Source organism: Sphaeramia orbicularis, chromosome 22, assembly GCF_902148855.1.
Source record: "Sphaeramia orbicularis chromosome 22, fSphaOr1.1, whole genome shotgun sequence".
In the NCBI taxonomy this organism is placed as follows: domain Eukaryota; kingdom Metazoa; phylum Chordata; class Actinopteri; order Kurtiformes; family Apogonidae; genus Sphaeramia; species Sphaeramia orbicularis.
This window is the reverse complement of record NC_043978.1, coordinates 13,552,577-13,574,036: the sequence shown is the minus strand read 5'-3', so window position 1 is coordinate 13,574,036 and position 21,460 is coordinate 13,552,577. Positions and strand designations below refer to the sequence as shown.

At 34.2% G+C, this 21,460-nt stretch overlaps 1 protein-coding gene across 2 annotated transcripts in view; it reads left to right on the top strand.

The window, feature by feature from the left end:
* exoc3l4 (exocyst complex component 3-like 4) overlaps positions 1 to 21,460 on the top strand; it is a 74,905-nt gene that overhangs the window by 35,166 nt on the left and 18,279 nt on the right. For both annotated transcript variants that reach the window (XM_030127675.1, XM_030127674.1), the window contains 2 exons: positions 9,951 to 10,049; positions 19,049 to 19,172. In XM_030127675.1, coding sequence (XP_029983535.1) covers positions 9,951 to 10,049; positions 19,049 to 19,172 — 223 coding nt within the window. The remainder of the gene's footprint in view (positions 1 to 9,950; positions 10,050 to 19,048; positions 19,173 to 21,460) is intronic.

Here is a 21,460-nt window from a genome sequence, read left to right as displayed (position 1 = left end):
ACATTTTAAGCATTATTATACCGTGTCGGGAAATGACACCCCATCATCTTGAGGCTTTGGCTTAATCCCACGTCCTCTTCCCGACATCCTGACCTACTGAGTGTTCTGCGATAAATGAACGGTGGCCGTTCCGTAGACCTACTCGTAGCTTGTCGCGATCAGCGTCTGGCGCGTTTGTTTCAGTGCATTGTTAAAATTTATGTGTACTCGATGGCAATCACGCTGGCGGTATAACGGTCGGGAAATCAATGGTATAAGTGTTGTTTGTGCATGGAACTGGGCTGGCGGATGGCGATAGGCGGAAATGGCGGTAGCTAATGGAATAATGCATTGGGGATTTTTGTGCAATGGTTTTGGTCGGCGGTGAGCGAAAATGGCGGTATAACGGCGGGCGGTTTAACGAGAGTAGACTGTATCATAAAGAAATGTACAGGAAGAACCAAAAGTGTTGTAAAATTATGTTTCAGATGAATGCAGTTTTTAGCAAAGTTTGTTCAGTTTTCAGAAATTAGATTTTTGCATTTTTTATGAATTTTTCAAATATTAAATATTAGCATTTACTTATAATGGTCCATATTTTGATGGTTTATAACATGTAAATGGTTACAGATATCAGTATAGTTCCTATTGATCACTGATAGAAGTCATATATGGACTTGGATTGAATTAGTTGAGTTCTCCTCCAGTGAAAGTACCACCACTTCTGTTGGGGGAGTGATCTCCTGAATCCAGACCACACGACTCTTAACGTCGAGACAGAAACTGACAACCTCACAAATTCAACTGGTACTGATTCTTGATAGAATACAACGCTGACATACAGGGACACTGGTCCGATTTTTCTCAGTTTTCTGGGAGGATTTATCAAAACAGCATTTGATTATTCACCCATAAAGACCCAAACATCCACTAACCAAATTCAACCAAATTCATCTGCTGATCTAAACTGTTTAATACCTGCTGATCCATTAATCCTATCAACACATGTAAATAACTGGTGTAAAATGCAATTCCAAAATTACTAATATCTCCCAAAATATTGGTCCTATCAACTTGCTGTTTTCGCTAGTCTGTTCCTTGACCAAAAATACTTAAGTATGCCAAAGTGCAGTGATCAGCTTTGTACGGATTTTGTGTGAGTCCCAGACACACACACACACACACACACACACACACAGAGGCCGCTTGGCTTTTATAATATAGATGCTGTAGCTTTACCCAAAACATTATAAAAAATAGTAAAATATTGACAGAATCTTTTCATTGCGTATCGACTATGTTGTTTTTCATACATTTTGCTGTTAAAACATGCATATTTTTAGGTTGTGGTGCAAAGTTGTCACTAGTTTTGCAGTATTCTCAGTGCAGTGTCAGTCCTTTAACCCTTACAGACCCAAACAGTCACTAGTGACCAAAACCATCTACTGATCTAAACTGTTTAATACCTGTTGATCCACTGTGGATCAATAACAGTGGGTGGACACACTGGGTTTATATTCAGGTATTTATATCTTTGCTGAAAAAGTTACTCTTTTTTTTTTTTTTTTTTTTTTTTTTTTTTTTACAAATGAGTGTTATAATGACGATTCATACCAAATTAGGTTTATAGATTGCCAGTGACCCAGAATAGATGTCATTACATTTTGGGAAAGGTAGGTCAAAGTTCAAATTTTTTATGATTTTTTTTAAACATCTTCCTATTTACTTATAAAGAGTGAAATAAATGTGCACCACTTTTTTTTTTTTCTTTTTTTTTTGTTTTTTTTTTTTACAAATGAGTGTTTTAATAAGTTGAAAGCTATTGTCACTACTTGTACTTTTCATACATTACATTTATATAATAGAACATTTCTACACAGTCTTAGAAACCCTGGTGACACAACATTAGTGTGATTTTGGTGCTTGTCAGAAATTTTTTTTGGCTTTTTTTTTGTTTTTTCTTCAGTTTTGTGAAGTTTTTTGTGGAAAAAGTTCCATTTTTACATTGCACATTACAGTTTATTGTTGCACTTTACTGTTTGAAGGTCCAGATTTTCTACCAGTTCTCTTTTATAGTTGTAATTTATTGTATTCACTGTGTCTGCTCTTCTACAACATTGATTCACCAGTAAAACCCATGGAGTTGGATCAGTGACAGTGGATGGACACACTGGGTTTATATTCAGTTATGTATATCTTTGCTGAAAAAGTAGCTTTTTCTGTTTCTGATATAAAAACCCTGAACGTTAATCTGAACTTTTAATAACATCTACCTGATCAGTGAATTAAATATAGAAAAATACCTGATTTTCAATGAAAAAATACAAAGTACAGAAGATAGTTCTATAATAAATGGTGTTAAATCACTTCAGAAAGGTTAAAAATACAGAAAAATTAATTTAGGAACTGACACAAAAGTAGCACTGGGTCTTTATGGGTTAAGGTCACAAAACTCATACGTCAACAAAGTTTATCATGTTTTATACAAAGTCAAAATTAAACATTAATTTGGTGTTGGCTTATCAATCAGAATCCTCATTATTTGCCAGGTTTACACAAAATATTTAGACTATTTTGTTTGTGTGACCTTTACAGTCCAGCAGACTTTACCAAAAAAAACCCCACCATTTACTGTTTTTTTCTTCCACATACAAATGTGACAGATGTTGTTAACTGCATCTGGTGTCTAATACCAATGAAAATCACATCTATCTGATGCAAAAAGAAATATACATTCAATTGGTAATTATGCTACAACATTTGTTTAAAGGAACAAGAAATGTAATTCTGTTGTGAACATACACCTAGTTTTTATTCATCTGTTTATTTTTTGGGAGTTTTGCACATTTCGTATTTAAAATGTACCAAAGCAAATAGGGAAAAACTGAAATGGAAGAATGTGACACTCCTGAACTGTAAGGATAACAATTAATCTCCCCAGGTGAAGCATAAACAATAACACTGACACTATTTTTCAATTCATCATTTATGAGGTTAAAGGTCAAATGATCATGAGTCCAGATGAGCAAAGAGTTTGTAAAGCCTAGCGATAAGAGCAGATTTATTAAAAAATACCATTAAAGATGAAGAAAGGTGAAGGGGAACAGCACAGAAAAACAGAACAAAACAAACCAAAAACAGGATCCAGACCTTTCTCATCCAACCACACAGTTGCGTGACTTTGCAGTTGAGTAATGTAAGAAACAACCCTTCAACACATTCATGACAAACAGTGTTTTTAACCAAATGACGCAACTTCATAATTAATTTTTATAGTCAGATAAGTCAGAAAAGCCAGATAAGTGATAAGTGTCCTCCACCCTTTTATGATTTTTACAAAGAAAAATCAGATGAAACACACGTTTGGTCTGTTTGAAGAAAAAATGAACAAATCAGGACAAATTATTAGGATAAACATCTTTTTAAATATTCTCTTTGACATTTTTTTCTTTTTTAAAAACTTTATTTATACTCAGTTTATTTGATTAAGGCAGTTGGTGTAAGTCAGGTTTGTCAAATATAGGGTTCGTGGGCCAAAACCGTCCCTCGAAAGAGTCCAATCCAGCCCACATGGTGAATTTACACAGAAAACATGAAATCAGGGGTGTCAAACTCATTTTACTTTGGGGGCCACATTTGATCTCCAGTGGGCCGGACCAGTAAAATAATAACAGTGAAAAAAGTAAAATTATATTATGATCAGGTTTACATCTACAAAGTTTCCTTAAAAATCTGAATAACATAAACAACTTGAATTAAGAAAAACAAGTGCAATTTTAACAATATTATGCCTCGGTTTATCAGTTTATCATTTAAACATGTGCATTACAATCACACAAAACATTTAGTAACAGGAAGAATATTGATAAAATTGCATTTACTTTTTTAAAGATATTTCTGTTTGTTCATATTTTTTCAGGTTATTCACATTTTTTGTAAAAGTATAGTTTGGTAATGTAAACATTTTCATGTAATTTAACTTTTTTGCACCAAAAAAATAAAGAGAAAATTTGGGGTTGTCATTATTTGTAGGTTATTATGATAATATTTTACTGGTCTGACCCATTTGAAATCTAATTGGACTGTATGTGTCTGTACGTGGAACCTGAATTAAAATGATTTTGACACCACTGATTGTTAATATCTTCAGTGTAATTTTTGCATTTCATAAATTCATCCAATGGGCTGGATTGGACCTGTTGGCGGGCCGGTGTTGACACCTGTGCATTAAACAGTCAAGGGTGTCATTGAGTCTGAATAAATTGTATCGAATTAAGTTAAATGCTATATTTTTTAGTTCCAGATGCCTGTTACAAAACGTCTTATGCTTTTCTAGATCCACTGTGATCTGTAAGTTGTAAGGCTCATGTGTAAATGACAGAATATTTTTAAAATTGCACATATTTTTCTGAAGTTTCCTAAATTTCAGGTTGTTCATGGATAATTAAAATGTTTTATAAAAGAATAGTTTGTAAATTTAAACATTTTCATATTGTAATTTTAGTTTTATGCACTAAAATAAAGATTAAAAATCCAGAGTTGTCATTATTTATAAGTTATACCAGGGGTGTCAAACTCATTTTAGTTCAGGGGCCACATTCAGCCCAAATTGATCTTCAGTGGGCCGGACCAGTAAAACAATAGCATAATAACCTGTAAATAATGACGACTCCAAATTTTTCTCTTTGTTTTAGTGCAATCAAAATGAAATTATGAAAATATGAACATTTACAAACTATCAAAACAAAAATGATGTGAATAACCTGAAAAAAAGGAAATTTCTTGAGAAAAATAAGTGCAACTTTAACATTATTACACCTCAACTTACCACTTATACATGCATATTATGGACTGGATCTACAAAGGCACAAAATATTTAATAACAGGAAGAGTAATGTTAAAATTTCACTATTCAGGTTTCAGGCTTTTCACATTCAGGGTAGTTTGTAAATGTTAATATTTTCATAATTTAATGTAACTTTTTACACTAAAACAAAGAGAAAAATTTGGAGTTGTCATTATTATATTTTTCACATTAAACTAAGAAAATCTGGAGTCATTACTCATAGGTTATTATGGTATTATTTTAGTTGAGATCACATTGGTCTGTATGTGGAACTTGAACTAAAACGAGTTCAACATCCTTGATTGTGAATATCTTAAGTGTCATTTTTGCACTTTGCAAACTCATCCCGCGGGCTGGACTGGAACCTTTGGTGGGCCGGTTTTGGCCCCCGGGCCACATGTTTAACACCCCTAAGTTATACCATTAATTTACTGGTCAAACTGGGCTGAATGTGGCCCCTGAATTAAAATTTGACATACACATGATGTAAATAAACCTGAATTTGCTTCATGTTTATAGAAAAAAGTAACCAAAGCACTGCACATAAGTAAAATCTTGAGTTTCTTGCATTTGTTCATTTTCTCTCCACCACATTTCAAACGTTTTACTCCAATATCTACTCCATTCAGACCAAAATGTGAGCTGTGGTCCCCTAGTGGGCAGAGGAGGTACTGCAGGGGGGATAAAATAGATCATTTACCATAAATAAATAAAACACTTTCAATCTTCAATACTTTTTAGAGTTATCAAAGTTCAAATCATTAAATATGACCTAAATATTTGCATACTTTATGTTTCTTTTAACTTAAAGCTGGAGCAAATAGAGCTAAAAGAAACAAACCTTATTCAGAGCTACAGAATATTCAGTTTCAGATTGGACACCGACCAAATCTCAAACCTTTAATTATGTTTTACATTTAACATGATCTACCTGAATGAATAATATAAGTCTAATTCTATGTGTAATTCTGTGATTTCTATATGTTTAGATACAAAAAGTATTAAAAAGTCATGATTTTCAACTCTAAAACCTCTTGCATGGTTTCATGTAAAAATACTCAAATGATGCAATATGTCACCAAAAAACTAAGATTAGAGAAAAGTCCACAAACTAAACACAGATGAGAATATTAGAATTGTAATCACATGATGATCCATCAGAATTATCTGGTGTCTGTGTTTATTAAAATGGATATAAAGTAGTTGAAACCAGCAGTAACTGTGACAACACTGAAACTGTGGGATTAATGACCTAATGATGTCAGTGATGATAAAACCCATACTTTATATCTATACTTAAGCTACATTTTGCTGTTAATATTTATGCTCTGTAGGGATCGTCAAGTAAATGATGTGAATATTTGTTTTCCATCAGGGTTTTTCCAGGCTCAAAATAAGGCAGAGGTGGTTTTATTCTGATCACATGTAAAGTCCTTTCCAGTAAATACCACCACATGCAGCTTATTATCAGACTTCTAATAAATATGTGGTTGAAAATGCAGTTACTTTAACAAATAAGTCTCAAATATATGGCAGCTACAGTGATTGGAGATTATTTCACCATCTCTCTGCCTTTAGCTGAGATTTAACTTCCATAAACTATACTGTTTTAGCTCAAAATGGTCACAGAACCAAGAATAAACATGCGTGAAAATTCCTAGATGTGTGAATTCACTGTTCTAATCCCAGTGTTGGACTGTAACTAAGTATAGTTTCTGCTGTAAAGTACTGAAATACAAAGCTGCATACTTGATTTTCATTCCATTTGCCTTATACATTACATTTACCTGTAATTACTTGTTATTTTTGATAAATAAACAAATGGTATATGATTTAATGCAGTGTTGGATGTGTTTTAAAAGTGACTCCACATTCAAAATTACAACTTTAAAACACTCCTACCTGTATTTATTAATGTTAAACACAATAGACAGCTATAATATTATATAATAACATCATATGATACAACCCCAGTTCCAAAAAAAGTCAGGATGTTGTGTAAAATGTAAGTAAAAACAGTGTAATGACTGGAAAAGTAAGCAGGACTATCAATAAACAGCTAGGGGAACATTTTTTTTTAAAAATCTAATTAGGTTATTATGCAATAGGTCAGTGATGTAAAAAAAAAAAAAAGAGTATGAGAAGTGAAGAAGAGCAGAGGTCCATGTATTAGTGTAAAATTATGTCTATAAGTTGTGGAATAATTTCAGAATAATGTCCCCAATATGTTTTTTACATGATATGACACTAATTACCCCGCCATATTGTTTTTGGTTCAGTTCGTTTGTTAACACTTTAGCAGCAAATCTGTTGGTTTAATTCAGGGGTGTCAAACTCATTTTAGTTCAGGGGCCACATTCAGCCTAATATGATTTAAAGTGGGCCGGACCAGTAAAATAATATAAATAATAGGATAAGAACTGATAAATAATGTCAACTCCAAAGTTTTCTCTGTGTTTTTGAGTGAAAAAAGTAAAATTCCATAATGAAAATGTAATGAAAAATCTACGAACTGTACTTGAACATAACATGAACCTGAAAATTTTTAAGAAAAATAAGTGCAGTTTTAAAAATATTACGCCTTAGTTTATCATTTATATATGTGCATCACAACTTGCAGATCACAGTGGATCTACAAATACATAAAACATTTAAAGCTATACCTACCGATGTGGCATTTCTCACAGCACTTAGTAAAAGTTTGAACATGAACAACCCGCCTCCCTCCAAAGCCCCGCCCCCTTCCCGCTGCCTGAGCTCTGAGGCTCCTCCTCCTCTCTCCTCCTCTCCTGATGCGTGATGGAAACGGAAGAGGAAGCAGAGGTGGAGGTTCGGTCCGTTTTGGCGTGGCCGCGGACCCCTCCCTCAGTAATCAGATGCATCATCCACCTGCCGTGGGCCCGCGGCTCCTGTTCCATCAGTAGACCTGGTCTGTGCAGTACTGGGTCAGGGTCTTCACTGCAGTGCCCAGGGGATGGGCGCGCGCACTGTGAACGCGCGGCCTCCGCGAATTTTCCGTGGAATTTTGAGGTTTCATAGTCCATACAATTATCATCCTACATCATCTTACATGTGTGACACCATGTACATGTACCTGTATGAGTCCCACCGTCATAAAAGCTGAGCTTTATGCAGACCTGTTCAGTCCAGTACAGCTGACTTCCGGACTTTTATCTCCATCCTTCATTCATCAGACTCCTGTTTTTTCCCCTCAGTTGTCGTTTCTGTTCATAAATCCGTTTAATCCCTTCCACATGTGCATGTCAGTTCTATCCAAACACATCCTAGACAGTAGACTGTGGTCAGTGACAGGAGAAGCAGCGCGAATGAAGCGTCAGATTCAGAGGAACACATATCGGATGTGAGATGGCGATAATGGATCGGATGCTGGACGGCCGTAATGGATGATTGACAGGAGGCTCAGTCAGGTTCGGCCAATTATTTTATTCGGACCGACTAAAATGATTGGTCAGACAGTTATTAGAAATATATGAGAATTAAACATTTTTGAGTTTCAATACCTGGTGGATTTCTTTTCCATTTTAGTTTGACACACACTTATTAGGAGCATTTTAAGATGACAAAAGAAAAGTGTAAAAATGCCACATCATACGGTATAGCTTTAATAACAGGCAGAATGTTTTTTAAATTCCACATACTTCTATTAACACATTTCAGGTTGTTCATATTTGTGCAGGTTTTTATACATTTTTGTGTAATTTAACTTTTTTTTTTTACACTAAAACAAAGATGAAAAATTCCATGATTTATAGTTTATTATGATAGTATTTTACTGGTTCTGACCCACTTTAGATTAAATTGACCTAACATGATTTGAACATCCTTGATTGTAAATATCTTCATTGTAATTTTTGCATTTAACAAATTCATCCTATGGGCTAGATTGGACCCTTTGGTGGGCTGGTTTTGGCCCCTGGGCCCCATGTTTGACACCTGTAGTTTAATTCATACCAAATTAGGTTTACAGATTTCTAGTGACTCAGAATAGATGTCATTACATTTTGGGAAAGGTAGGTCAAAGTTCAATTTTTTTATGATGTTTTTATACATCTTCCTTTTTACTTATAATGGGTGAAATACATGCGAGGGGCAGGGTTAGTTGTGCCTTGCACCTTTTTTTTTTTTTTTTTTTTTTTTTTTACAAATTAGTGTTATACGTTGAAAGCTATTGTCAGTACTTTTACCTTTCACACATTACATTTATATAATAGAACATTTCTACACAGTCTTAGAATGCCTGGTGACACAACATTAGTATGATTTTGATTTTGGTGTTTGTCAGAAAATTTTTTGGCTTTTTTTTTTGTTTGTTTGTTTTTTTCAGTTTTGTGAAGTTTTTTGTGAAACAATTCCATTTTTACTTTGCACTTTACAGTTTATTGTTGCACCTTACAGTTTGACTGTCCAGATTTTCTTCCAGTTCTCTTTTGTACTTGTAGTTTATTATATGTAGTGTGTCTGGTCTTCTACAACATTGATTCAAATACCTGATTTTCACTGAACAAAAATGCAAAATAAAGAAGATAGTATTATAATAAATGGCGTTAAATCAGTTAAGAAATGTTAAAAGTAGAGAAAAAATTCATTTGGGAACTGACACAAAAGTAGCACTGGGTCTTTATGGGTTAAGGTTTTTTTGGTGCTTGTCAGAAAATGTTTGCTTTTTTTTTTTCAGTTTGTGAAATTTTTTGTAAAATAGTCCAATTTTTACTTTGCACATTACAGTTTATTGTCGTACTTTACTGTTTAACTGTCCAGATTTTCTACCACTTCTCTTTTATACTTATAATTTATTATGCGTAGTATGTTTGTATTCTATTTTTATTCTTATATTCAATTTTTTTTCTTATATTCTATTTTTACTGTTTGCCATGGTACTGCTGCTGCTGCACTACACTTTCCCAATTTCTTTCTTTCTTTCTTTCTTTCTTTCTTTCTTTCTTTCTTTCTTTCTTTCTTTCTTTCTTTCTTTCTGTCTGTCTGTCTGTTTAAATCAGTGCAGCAGCCTCCCATCCTACTGTCCCTGCAGACTCTTGTTCATCTGACAGTTTGATACGCTCGTCTTCTCGTCTATTTTTAGTTCACATGTCCTTCCTCTTTGCAGATTTGAGTCAGAGTTCAGACTTCACTGCGGAGCCCTCAGACCACAGCCTCTGTGGACCGAGTATCAGATCACATACATCAACAGCTTCACTGCTTTACAGTAAGTCACATGACTTCCCTGAACGTACCCATAATGCACCACGGTAAGAAAAATGGGACAAGCCGCTTCAGGCCTCCAGGAAAAAAAAAACAAAAAAAAAACTGGCACCCGGGGAGTCAGCTGTTGCAGATCGATGTGCTTTAACCATTTGTTTCCTACAACAGAGGAAAGGTCACAAAGTTTTCCAGGAGACGTTTGTAAAACCAACAAAAAAACCATCTGTTTTATTTACAAAATAAAAGCATATAATACAAGAAAAACCAAAACAGCAAAAATATGCAATATGTGCAATCGTGGAAAAAATTATTAGACCACCCCTTGTTTTCTTCAATTTCTTGTTCATTTTAACGCCTGGTCCAACTAAAGGTACATCTGTTTGGACAAATAAAACGATAACAACAAAAATAGCTCATAGTAGTTTAATTTCAGAGCTGATATCTATCCATTTTCCATGTTTTCTTGATAATAACCAAAATCACTTCAGTTCTTACATCACTATCTATGGCATTGTACTGACAAAAACAGTGCTTTTAGGCATTCCATGTTTTCTTTTCTGTCTGTTTTAGTCACATGATGCACACAGGAGTTAGTAGTGGATTGCATAACCATTGATTTTGATGACTTTTGATGGTCTAATAATTTTTTCCACAGCTGTATTTGTAATTAGCAAGGCCCTCAATAAAACCTGTTAAAAATGTATGTCACCACACAAAACTGCTTTATGGTGATTTTATTGAGATTTTTTGACATTTTCTGTCACATTAATTATTTTTATGCTGTTTACTTTTGACAGATTTTAGGCTGTTGTTTAGCTTACCGGCCAACAGGCTGTAAGCTATTGTCGTCATGCGGCATCCGTCAGCGTCGTCTGTCGTCTGTTACAAAAATTTCAATCGTCTTCTTCTCCGAAACTACAATTCCGATTGACTTCAAACTTGGTATACAGCTTCTTTATGATGATGTCAACAAAAGTTAGTGAAATTATTTGGATCTGGATCTGATTCTGGATTTGGTGCGACTTTGAAAAATGTCCCCATTATAAGAGATAGGAAGTGGATCGATGAAATAACTCAGTAAATATAAATGATATCCAGTGTAAATTTCTACAGTCCAGCCCTGATGGGGAGATGACCAAAACATAATGTCCACATGCTGATCAGGATCTTCTTCTGGATCTGGGAACTTACAGAAAATTTCACATGGGCTCTTATGGGAACAAAATTTCAATCATCTTTTTCTTCCAAACTACAGTTCTGATTGACTTCAAACTTGGTATACAGCTGCTTTATGATGATGTCAACACAAGGTATTGAAATTATTTTGATCCAGATCTGATTCTGGATTTGGTGCAACTTTGAAAAATTTTCCCACTATAAGAGATAGGAAGTGGATTGATCCAATAAATCAGTATCAATGATATCAAGTTGGAATTTGAATTTTTTACAGATCTGATTGAAATGTGACCAGAACATGGGCTATTTCTGTAATATAATAAATACACAGATCTGGGTGATAATAAATGGCATCTGGATACATTTCCCAAAGCTTTTCATTTGGCTGGTAAGCTACAGGGCCATTGGTCCTATTTTTCTTATATGATCTGTATTTTTGGTAAAGCACTTTAGTATTGTGATTTAATATTATTATTATTATTATTATTATTATTATTATTATTATTATTGTTAGGGATCAAATTGTCACATTGATAAATCTGAAATCTGCAAATATACAAACATTATTGCTTGTTAAACGGATGTAACATTGGTTTTATTATCACTATTATCATTATTAATATATGTGTTCAAGGCCAATCAGGATTTAGATGGAAAAATTATTTATACACGCTATTTATTTTTAACTTCCTGAGACCCAGGAAATGTCAGCAAAGTACAAGCTTTTTTTTGTTTTTTATTAAATAAGTGCCTATATTGGAAACATCATGATGCAACAGTTTTTTCAGAATCAGTTTTTACAATTTTTATGGAATGTCTTTTGTGGTGGACAGTTTTCTTTTCCTTTTTTTCTGTATAAAGTTGTGAAACTCTTGTCCACAAATGTGGACAGAAAACCCATAGCTAGGTCTTAGGAGGTTAATGGCACCCTGGTCCTGTGAAAACTGTGAAAAACTGTTGAAAACTCTAAAAACAACAACTGAATCGTTCAGGGATACACTTTCAGTCTGTGCTTTTTACATATTTGCATTGAAAAAGTCCCAGCAAAAGTCGGTGCACCCTGATTAGAATCTGATTTCAGTTTGATGACATCATGACATAAAAACAAATCCAAACACAACCAGTTATTAAAGCCGACAGACAGAGGAGGATGTTTTGGGAATTCTGGAGCTGTGAAGAGCTTTGTTTGGATGACTCATGTCTGAACTGTTTCAGAGTTTGTTGGGAGATTCCCGGCCCAGAGGCACATCCTCACTCCCTCTGCTCTAAGTGAAGACTGTGCCTTTAACGTGTGGCGGAGGTTTTCGTGCCACTTGAATGAGCCTCTCCGACATAATACAAGCGTGCCAGCTTTGGCGAGAGCTCGTCCCCACGTGATTTCGGGGAATCGGAGCTCAGCAAGAGAAACTCTGTACACCATGAACCTCCAGCAGCACCCCGGCTGCTGCTGACGTTTACGACACAAACAGGAAGCAGATGTGGTTTTGAGTGGGTCATTTCAGGGGAATGCATTCGTGTTGTAAGCGTGTTTGTGTTCAGAGCTGCAGATCTGCTTCGAATTTCTGCAGATGAGCTCCCACAGTCTATTAAACCACTCCTTTTTGCTGATCTTATGCTGCCTTCAGGTGCTGTTGGGAAGATGATCCTTTCTACGTGTGAATTCAAACTTACCAGTGCTTTTGTTGTCGTAGCGAAATGATAAATGGCTGAATCACAATGTATCATGACCTGCTACTTAGATAAAACAGCTTTGGATGTGTTAATTTTTCTGCTGCAGCATTTTTTTCATTCATTCATTCATTCATTCATCTTCTGAACTTTATTCTTTAGAGCAGGGGTGTCAAACTCATTTTAGTTCAGGGTCCACATTCAGCTAAATTTGATCTGAAGTGAGCCAAACCAGTAAAATAATAATATAATAATATATAAATAATGTCAACTCCAAACTTTTCTCTATGTTTTAGAGCGAAAAAAGTAAAATTACATTATGAAAATGTTTGCATCTACAAACTATCCTTTTAAACAATGTGATAATATGAACAAACTTGAAAAAAAAAAGTGTAATTTTAACAATATTCGGCCTCAGTTTATCATTTCCACATGTACATTAGAACTTACAGATCACAGTGGATCTACAAACACACAAAACATTTAGAAACAGGCAGAATATGATTAAAATTGCACTTACTTCTCTTAAGACATTTCAGATTGTTCATATTTGTTCAGGTTATTCAGTTATTTTTGCAATATTATATTTTGTTTTAGTGTAAATACATGACAATATTTACATTTACAAAGAGAAAAATTTGGAGTTGTGAGTATTTTTAGGTTATTATGACCCACTTGAGATTGAATTGGTCTGAATGTGGAACCTGAACTAAAATGATTGTTAATTTCTTAGTGTAATTTTTGCATTTCACAGATTCATCCCAGGGGCCGGACTGGACCCTTTGGCGGCCCAGATTTGGACCCCGGGCCGCATGTTTGACACCTGTGGTTTAGAGGGTCATGTATACACTGGCATATAGAGATGAACAACCTTTTGACAAACAGCTGAAAGACAAAAACTGAAGATAAAAACATGAGATTTCAGGATGTCAATGGGTTATTTAGATTCATGTGTCTAGGAGAGAGGGAAAATGAAAGGAAAAGTTAATATTTTTGGAAAAATTCTAATTTTACTGTAAGAAAAAAAAAAAAGATGAGCCATATGACTTTAGGAGTTTGGGTGGGTTTTTTTTAACAGATTAAATTGGCAGGACGGTACTGTCAATTCACCCCACAGTGAGGGCAGGTCCGAACACCAGTCCCTCTTTTGTCAGAGAAAGTGAAAGACATTTCCAGCATCCACCCTTTTTTATCAAGTTATGCAGAAGTGTGTTTGTTCCCACAGGGGAAGTGGGCTGTGCAGCAGTCATAACATGAGGTCATAAAAATGCAGACAGTACATTTAATGGGTTCGTCTACACCAGGGGTGGGCAACCTGTGGCTGTGGGGCCCTTTTCAAGTGGCTCCATGTAGCTTTGTCAAAAAATATATGGAAATTAATAACACTTTTTTTTTTTTTTTTTTTTTTTACACATTTTGTTAGTGTCGCAACCATAAAGTCAAAAACATAAAAACTGTAAAAACATATTCCAAGTGAAAAAAGTATATAAAGACAGAACAATGAGATCATATGAACAGATATAACTTTTTACATTTTGCTTCGTATTTGTTTTGCATCTTGTGACATATTTATTTACACTGAACAAAAATATGAACGCCCCACTTTTGTTTTTGCTCCCATTTTTCGTGAGCTGAACTCAAAGATCTAAAACTTTTTCTGTGTACACACGAGGTTTATTTCTCTCAAATATTGTTCACAAATCTGTCTAAATTTGTGTTAGTGAACACTTCTTCTTTGCTGAGATAATCCATCCACCTCACAGGTGTGGAATATCAACATGCTGATTAGACAGCATGATTTTTGCACAGGTGTGCCTTAGGCTGGCCACAATAAAAAGCCACTCCAAAATGTGCAGTTTTATCACACAGCACAATACCACAGATGTCACAAGTTTTGAGGGAATATGCAATCGGCATGCTGACTTCAGGAATCTCCACCAGAGCTTTTGCCTGTGAATTGAATGTTCATTTCTCTACCATAAGCCATCTCCAAAGCTGTTTCAGAGAATTCATGAAGACGACTGTGCGAGGAAAATGGTGGTCACACCAAATACTGACTGGTTTTCTGACCCCCCTGGACCACCCAATACAGTAAAAGTGTACATTTTAGAGTGGCCTTTTATTGTGGCCAGCCTAAGTCACACCTGTGCAATAATCCTGCTGTCTAATCAGCATCTGGATCTGCCACACCTGTGAGGTGGATGGATTATCTCAGCAAAGGACAAAGGAGAAGTGCTCACTAACACAGATTTAGACAAATTTATGAACAATATTTGAGAGAAATAGGCCTTTTGTGTACATAGAAAAAGTTTTAGATCTTTGAGTTCAGCTCATGAAAAATGGGAGCAAAAACAAAAGTGGTGCGTTTATATTTTTGTTCAGTGTACTTATTTTGGTCTGGTATAATCACGTCAGGTATATATTTACCTATGTTTTGTTTGTTTTGTACTTCCTGGATATGTAGTTTTGCACTTGGTTTTGTATTCATTTTGTATTTATCTTTGGATGTATTTTGTTTGGTTTGTCTGACTTTATACAGTATGATTTTATAGCTAGTTGTGTATAGCTAACCATTAAGGCTATTACACTGGGTTACAAAAAATTGTCTAGGTTTTTTCAACTGAATTAGGACCATTTTGCATCGCTAAATCCAAAAATTACATCTGTTTTTCCCATTCAGGTCAGGTTTTTTGCTAATTTGATTTTGAAAAATTTGATCTTCTCACAAAATTGATTACATTTTTGTGACTTTATCAGTTGATTTTTTATATAGTTCTCACCCAAAATAGATTTTAAGAGAAAAAAAAATCATTTTCTAAGAGGATGTATTTATTAAACTTCAGAGAACTCTTCTTGCCTTTGGTCCACTGACGCAGATACTCGGTGCATGACTTGCATACCATGTGTGGCGCCCAAACTTTATCTTGGTCACCAAGTTTAATACCGAAATAAGATTGGTAAGCACACTTTATGAAGCTTGTGACTTGATTCCTGTTAGGTGCAATAGTGTATTCACCGCAGATGTAGCAGAATACGTCAGGCTTATTTTTGCAAGATCTTCTAGTCGAAGCCATTTCATTCACCTGTAATATTAAAAAAAAACATTAATCATAAATTGGCAAAAGTAAAATCTTCAGAACTCGTTTATTGCAAGAAGTATGAAAGAATTTTGTATCATATGATATGAAAATGCCCATAAATGTAAGCAAAAATGTTAAAAACCCAATATGTAGCATAGTTCAGAAAGTTGACCTGATTGAGCAAAATTAATGTGATTTTTGGATTCAGCACACCAAAATGATCCTAAATCAGCTCAAAAAACTTAAACAATAAATTTGTTGTTGACCAGTGTTGTTATTTAGAAGGGGGCAAGAAATATAAGATTTTCTTCATCCTGCTCCTTTTCGATCATGGGTGTGTACATGTTTGTTCACCTGATGATTATTGAATGTTGGCTGATGAAATGCAAAACCATGAACGAAATAAATTAGATGAAAAGGAAATGAAAATAAAGTCATTCTGAATTAAAAAATGGCACTAGTAGTTGTAAAAGTAGACTATCATCTGTTTACTCCATTTGCTTCATATACCAATTCATTTTTGCTGCACAAACACAATAATGAACAACAAATGTCAGTTTTCTATAGTGTAGTTCTGTAATTTCTTTGTAGTTCTGTAAATTTAATGCACAGAAACTTTAATTTATCCTTGACATATTCTGTACAAACTAATCCTTAACAGTCACCTCTTGGAAGTGAAACATGTAGGGATATCTTTTGGCTCCAGACTGTTTTTTTTTTTCTATTTCAGTTCTAAAAAGTGTCTTTAGATCCATGGTCTACACAGTTTACACCAGATGCAGTGCAGATTATGTAAAACAGACCGACATGTAGGTAAATATAAAAGATAAGAAAAGATAAATACCGCCTCCATCAGCGTCTGCAGATAAGTGATCTTTCATTGTGGAACAGCAGGTTAAGACAATGTTTTTCAACCTTGGGGTCGGGACCCCACTTGGGGTCACCTGGAATTTAAATGGGGTCGCCTGAAATGTATAGTAATTGGTTAAATAAATAAAAAAAAACGTACTAATAAAAGATATATGATGAGTTGACAGAGACAATCTCAATCCATAAAAGACATGACAGCTGAAGCTGAAACTGAAACTGAAGCACTGTGGTTCTGTTTATCTGTCAAATGTTCATTGTGGTCAGTTTCAGATGCTGCAGCTCTTTCATAATTCATACTTTGAGTTCTTGTTTGTTCAGTATTAATTGTCAGCCTTGTAAATCCAAGCTGGACTGACTGTACATATCCTGACCAAGGAAAATCAAATTCTCACTTTGTGCAGTAATCTACACCTGGCTTTTCTGCCTCTGTCCATAATAATATACATTATATAGACTAAATGTCATCTAAAATTAATGTTTATTTGGAACATAGTATAACAAACTATTACATGGTCAAAAACACATTAATTTTAGCAAAAAAAACCAAAAAGTCTGTGTTTTGAATGTCGGGGGTCGCCAGAAATTTGTGATGTTAAAATGGGGTCCAAGGTTATTATCGTTAACGAAAACTAACGAAATGATGAAAACTAGAATTGAAAAAACATTTTCGTTAACTGAAATAAATAAAAACTATAATTAAAAGAAAAAATGATAACTAACTGAAACTGTATTGTGTGCTTACAAAACTAACTAAAACATATAAAAATTGTGGATAAAATTCCCTTAGTTTTTCATCTTTGTCAATGTCCGATTGATATGAAATCGATTTCTTTCGCTCTAGCAATTTTAGCTAGCAGCACCATATGACACTTTACAGTCTGTCACTTCTCGTCACTTGTGGTTTAGAGTCGTCTTCTGGTCCCCACTCTACCTGGAAACATGGAGAGTAATGTTTGGAGAATTCAGAGTCCTGTATGAGATTTATTTGAATACAATGGTGAAGAAGAGAAAAGATATGACAAAACTAAAGTTAATACTAAAACTAAACTAAAACAAAGCATTTAGAAAAAATGAAAACTTATAAAAACTAGCAAACCTGCTCTAGAAATGAATTAAAACCAACCATCATTACAGTTTAGTTTCATTTAGTTTTGGCTTTTTTTTCTCTAATTCAGTTAGTTTTGATTAGTTTTTTGTTACTTTCTAAATGCTTAGTTTTAGTTTAGTTTTAGTTTTGTCGTATCTTTTCTCTTCTTCTCCGTCATATTCAAATAAATCCCGTACAAGACTCTGCTGCTTTCTCCCAACTTTAGTCTCCAATTTTCCAGGTAGAGTGGGGACCAGAAGACGACTCTAAACCACAAGTGACGAGAAATGACGGACTGTAAAGTGTCATATGGTGCTGCTAGCTAAAATTGCTAGAGCAAAAGAAATCGATTTCGTATCAATCGGACATTGACAAAGATGAAAAATGAAGGGAATTTTATCCACAATTTTTATATGTTTTAGTTAGTTTTGTAAGCACACAATACAGTTTCAGTTAGTTAGCATTTTTTCTTTTAATTATAATTTTTATTTATTTCAGTTAACGAAAATGTTTTTGCAATTCTAGTTTTCGTCATTTCGTTAGTTTTTGTTAACGATAATAACCTTGGACCCCATTTTAACATCACAAATTTCTGGCGACCCCTGACATTCAAAACACAGACTTTTTGGGTTTTTTTGCTAAAATTAATGTGTGTGATGAGAAGTGACGTACCGTTAAATATTATATGATGCCATCAACTAAAATTGGTTGAGGGAAATAAATCGATTTCATATCAGTCTGACACTGACAAAGACGAAAACGAAGGGAATTTGATCCATAATTTTTATCCATTTTAGTTAGTTTTGTACGCACACAATACAGTTTCAGTTAGTTATTGTTTTGTTCTTTTAATTATAGTTTTTAGTTATTTCAGTTAACGAAAATGTTTTTACAATTCTAGTTTTCGTCATTTCGTTAGTTTTCGTTAACGATAATAACCTTGATTAAAACTAATTGGATTAGAGAAAAAAAAAAAGTCAAAACTAAATAAAACTAAACTATAATGAAAAATCCAAAACTAGTATAACCATAATGGGGTCATGAGACAAAAAAAGGTTGGGAACCACTGGTTTAGATTATTTAGATGGAGACTGACGCATGGGTTCCTTTGTGTTTGTGTAGGCAGCACATGGACGAGTACCGGGCCACGTGTCCGGTCCAGGTGGAGGAGTTCAGTAAAGAGGTGAAATGGCTGAACGTCCGACTGCTTCAGGACCTGGAGGACCAGTTCAAAGAAGATGTCAAGGTACTGGAAGACATCGGGTTTCTTTAGGTCAACGCTGATTTCCTTTTATTACTGATTTACTTCCTCTCACGCGGACGTTTTCTAGTGTTGGTTTGTAAAAGTGGAATTGAAAAAGGGGCACTTCACTTAAATGTATCCTCGAAAGCGTCTTCGAGGAGGAGAATTAGGTTTAGTAGCATGTGTGAGGTGAATTACACGACACGTCATATGAGTGTGATATTGTCTGGTCAGAGTGGTTACAATAAACTGATGTTGATCAGCTGATGTGGGTTAAATGGTTCTGAGATTTTACAACATTACAAGGCTCATTTGTAGAACTGGAACTGCAAGTCTCTTATTAGAAATAAATCAGAAATATGTTTGAGAGGCCATACAGTCATTAAACATGAATTGAAAACACATCATCCACATTTTCTCCATGTGTCAGTGAGTTTACATGACTATAAAAATCTGATAATGGAGACTAATCCAATAATTGTAATAATCAGACGTGACGTGTTTACATGAACTTCAGAAATGCGATCATCGAAAAAATCTGGTTCATACGTTTTGATCCATTATCGGATTTCCAGGTGTTGGTTTAATCCGAGTTCTCATAGATCTGGGCCCATATTCCTAAAGATTCTTAGTGCAAAGAGTTCCTCCTAGTGGCCAAACTCTATGAAAGTTCTTAGAATCACGATGTTTTCTTAGAATTTCCCCCAAAAATGAAGAGTAGATCCTAGTGAAAATAAAAGCTATTCCTAAAGAATTCTAGCCCTTAAGAGAGCTCCTAAGGTAAGACCTGTTCAGAGCAGGGAAGAGGACTTTTAAGGGGCTTAGGAGTTCCCTAAGCAGAGGACAAAATGGCCGACAGAAGAGGCAGGAGGGATATTCTGCAAACACTGGATGACACTGAATTAATTAAACGCTACAGATTGCACTGTAAAAAAAAAAAAAAAAAAAAAAACGTAAAAAAAAATATATATATATATTATTCTGGCTGCAGGGGTGCCGAAAAAAATACTGTTAAATAATGGAAAATAACCATCTCATAAAAATACAGTAATTTTCCATAATTAAAATAAAAATTTTTGCCCCAACTTTACATGAGATTTTGCATATTTTTTGACTTTTTAATGTTTAATAAAGAATATTTACATGTATTAAAACAATCAAATTACCTATAAATATATATATATATATATATATATATATATATATATATATATATAAATAATTTTCAAAGAGACTAAGATGTACAGTCCACTTATAAAAACTGTATTTGGACAGTTTATCAGTGCTTATACATGTTATAGATTCACAAAAAAACATTTATTCAACATTTTTGTTGTGAAACCTCCTGTAATTACACAAGATTTTTGTCAATTAACAAACAAGTCTTGTTAAATTTACAGAACAAATACTTCTTTTACAGTTAATTATCAGTAATTTTACCTCATTTTATTATTATTTTTTTACAGTATTAAACTTTAAATTAACATTTTAATCTCATGAATAGAAGATAAATATTTATGAAATTATGATACATTTGCAAATGTATTTTAACTGTATTTTTCTGTGGAAATTTTTTTTTTTTTTTATGGAAATTTTCTTGTTATTCACAGAGTTTTTTGTGTTGTTTTACATTTGACATGTAAAATCACAGTCTATTTTTGTCATTTCATAGATATTTTCCTGTATCTTGAAAATACAGGAAAAATCTGTAAAATAAACAGTAAAAATTATGTTAAATTACAGATTTTTTTTTTTACAGTGTGCCAATTAATATGAGCAAATAAATATAACTATCACTATGTGAATACTGTGCCAGTGGGCCTGAGTTTTTTCACACATTTGTAGGATAATTTTAAAGTACAGCTTACTATTCATTGAACAGATATTTTCTTTTATGTGAAATATTATTTACAATTGCACAGTCTTCATAAGATTAGATTCTATGATTAACTTTATCGATTTGAAGGCCCATCCCTTACCCATTATCACCAAAAGTATAATTCTTTCTAGCTTTTAGGATCAACCAATCACAGCTTTTGAAATGATGACTCATGCCTAGCAACGGGCTCAACCACACCTCCTCACTAAGATAGGAATTTCTGTCCATTCCTTGCTCAGAGTTCTCTGAGAGTGTTCTGGAATCACTCCTAAGCTAAGACTCCTTACTAGGAATTTTTAGGTTGTTAGGAGCTCTGTGAGAGGATTCTCAGAATCTTTAGGAATACGAGCCCTGATTTATATGTTCATGTAAACAGGCTCAGTGTTGGTTTTTGACAGTACATTGGCAGACG